Source organism: Hipposideros armiger, unplaced genomic scaffold, assembly GCF_001890085.2.
Source record: "Hipposideros armiger isolate ML-2016 unplaced genomic scaffold, ASM189008v1 scaffold_19, whole genome shotgun sequence".
NCBI lineage: Eukaryota > Metazoa > Chordata > Mammalia > Chiroptera > Hipposideridae > Hipposideros > Hipposideros armiger.
This window is the reverse complement of record NW_017731369.1, coordinates 4577256-4579983: the sequence shown is the minus strand read 5'-3', so window position 1 is coordinate 4579983 and position 2728 is coordinate 4577256. Positions and strand designations below refer to the sequence as shown.

Below are 2728 nucleotides of genomic sequence, written 5' to 3'. Positions count from 1 at the left end.
TGGGGACTAACGGCGCCCACACCTGCAGGCACCCTTCAACATGCTCAGACCCACGGAGCTTGCTCAGCGGGGTGGGGGGGGGGACCCAAGAGCAGGCACCGCCCTTTTCTACCACTCGTCCCAGGTCGAGCCCTGGGAAAGGAAGAGAGGCTGAAGCCTCCATGACACGGGAAGAGAAAATGCTCCCACACCCGCTGCCCACAGCCTGGCCCCAACATGACACAGCCTCAGCCTCCCCTGGAGCACGCAGGCTGGAAGGCAGGGAGAGCCCTGCCATGGCAGGGCCTTTTCTAGAAACTAAAGGGCTCCAGGGTACCCCTCCCCTTCAAACAGCCCACAACATATAGAACCAGAAACAGTTTCTTTATTCAAACCCAAATCTGTAGCAACGCCCACCCCTCTACATCAGGCCTCTCCTTCATTCCAACTTCACCCTGTGTAGCCCCCATTGTCCCCCAACGGTCCCCCGCCCCTCACCAGGAACACTCCTCCAGCAGCATCCAGCTCAGCTCAGGGCTTCAAGCTCCTAGAGGTCTGTTTCAGTTTCGGAATTTGCCTACCAATGGCTTCGAGGGCCAAGCCCCCAGGCCCTGCTGGTCCAGGAGGACGGACAGCTGCTGGCGAGCCTCCTGGTAGGGCCCAGCCTAGGGCAGGAGATGAGAGGGAGTGAAGGGAGGGTGCTTGCTGGGGGTGCAGGAGCAAGAGGTTTGGAGGGGAGGGAAGGAGCTGACCTTGGCCTCCTCGTAGGTCTTCAAGGCCAGGAGGTGGGGTTTCCCAAGAGCTTGGGCAGCTTGGCGGAAGGCCCGGAGAAAGGCTGCCTTACAGAGGCGGGAGGGAGGCCCCAGGGCAGCACTAGAGATGGAGAGGAAAGGACATGAAGATCAGAGGAGGGAAAAGTTTAGCTAAACTGAAAGATCCACACCACACCTCTTACACCATCTCCTTTCACGCCATGACAATCTTGGGGTGTCATGGGTTGTCACCGCGTGGGTGATAAAAGTGCTGGCCATGGTCAGAGTTGTAAGAGACTGAGCTGGGATTAGAATCCAAGCTGGTAACTAGATGCACACTCTTATCCCATGGGCAGGGAGATGGGGACCCCCCACCTCCGAGCCCCTTCTCTAGCCCATCCACGGGCCCTTCTTACTCAGCCTTCACACGCCCGGTGGTCACATCCACAACCTCGACATCAGGGTCCCCCAAACTCCAGTTGAGGCTCAGGTCATGGCAGGTGTTGGGGGTGGGGTCAGAGGTGGCCATCGGGGGCCCCGAAAACAGGTGCAGTTTGTTACGGGTATAGGGAGGTGGCAGGCATGATCCCATATCTAGGGTGGGCCGGGTGTGGATGGCACTGCTTAAAGTTGGGGGGTCGTGGCAGGGGTCGGCTGTGGAGCAGAAGGCACAAGTCATGGTCTGAGTCACCACCACCCTCTCCCAAACACCACCCTGAGCCCACCTGCCACCCTCATGCCTCTCGGGGTCCTCACCCAGGACAAGGCTGGTGGCATAGAGGGGAGGCAAGAAGTGTGCCAGCAGGGCGCTGCCCAGTCCCAGCACGGCCCAGCGTGCCAGCTTGTCACTGGCCGAGAGGCAGCCCACATGGGTGTCCCGGAGTATGGGTGCCAAGTAACACACAGGCTTCAGCTCCCCTCGGATGTGGGCCTGCAGGCGGAAGGGGGTGCTGTGCAGGAGGCTGCCACTGCCCTCAGGGGACTGCGGGAGGCTGCAAGGGTGGGGAGGATAGGACGTTGGATGCGAGAGACAAGGCCAATCTTCTGACCCCGCACGACACTGCCCTTCCCAATCCGGCCACACCAAGGGACTCCATGGGAGCTCCCCACATACTAGATGTCGTGGGCAGCTCCCTTGGGGGTGTTGCTGATGTAGAGGTGTAAGAAGATCCGGGGCTTGAGGGCAAAGGGGGGCCCGGGTCCTGGCTGGGGGGCCAGCACAGACCGTTCCCTGCCCTTGGGTCCGCCCTGTGTCGCCAGCAAGAGCTGCCGGAACAAAAATCTGGGAGAGACAGGCAGAGGAGCAGCTGGGCGATGCCACGTCCTGCCCAGGGCTGCCACAGAGCATCCACCCCACCCACCCTTCACCTCAGCAGGGCCCGGCGAGCGATGACCAGACCGTGGCAGTCGTGAAGCTGCCGGCCCGAGAATTCCAGCCAGCCAGAGCAGCTGCTGCTGCCTGTGCCCAGTGCCACCAGCTGGTAGATCTCCTTGGTGTGGCCCCTGGCATCTGGGACCTCTGCGAGGGGAGAAGACAGAGAAGCCTGCCCTAAGGCGAGGGGCCCATGGGGGCCTTCTGAGGTGGGGGCAGGCAGGGCAAACCCTACCTCTCTCCAAGATGACTGCAGCCACAGTCCCCTTACAGGCCCAGTACGGCGAGGTCTCGTCCACCAGGCGGTCAAAGCCGGCGCTGACCACAGCTGCACAGCGTTGTTCGTGTGTCAGGATGTTCTCTGCACATGGGGGAGAAGGGGGCAGAGGTGGGGGCCCCACAGGCTGTGCCCCTCCCTTCGCTATGGGGATTGGGTCAACAGGGGCCCACCTAACTACAGTCACGGAGCCCAGTAGAGGCCTGCTGGGGGTCTTTAGGGGCTCTGGAAGAGAGACAAGGAGGAGTGGGTTACCATGGATGCTGAAGCCTGCTCTCCCATCCTTTGTCCTTCAGGAAGCCAAGAAGTTCCATTGTGTGTGTGTGTGTGTGTGTGTGTGTGTGTGTG

At 61.2% G+C, this 2728-nt stretch overlaps 1 protein-coding gene across 1 annotated transcript in view; it reads right to left on the bottom strand.

The window, feature by feature from the left end:
• Positions 1-539: 539 nt before the first annotated feature.
• Positions 540-2728, bottom strand: part of ADAD2 (adenosine deaminase domain containing 2) — a 5201-nt gene continuing 3012 nt past the window's right edge. Inside the window, exons 3-9 of the mRNA XM_019634812.1 lie at positions 2339-2515; positions 2100-2250; positions 1846-2013; positions 1488-1723; positions 1148-1385; positions 732-852; positions 540-644 (exon numbers count right to left, since the gene is read on the bottom strand). Coding sequence (XP_019490357.1) covers positions 540-644; positions 732-852; positions 1148-1385; positions 1488-1723; positions 1846-2013; positions 2100-2250; positions 2339-2515 — 1196 coding nt within the window. The remainder of the gene's footprint in view (positions 645-731; positions 853-1147; positions 1386-1487; positions 1724-1845; positions 2014-2099; positions 2251-2338; positions 2516-2728) is intronic.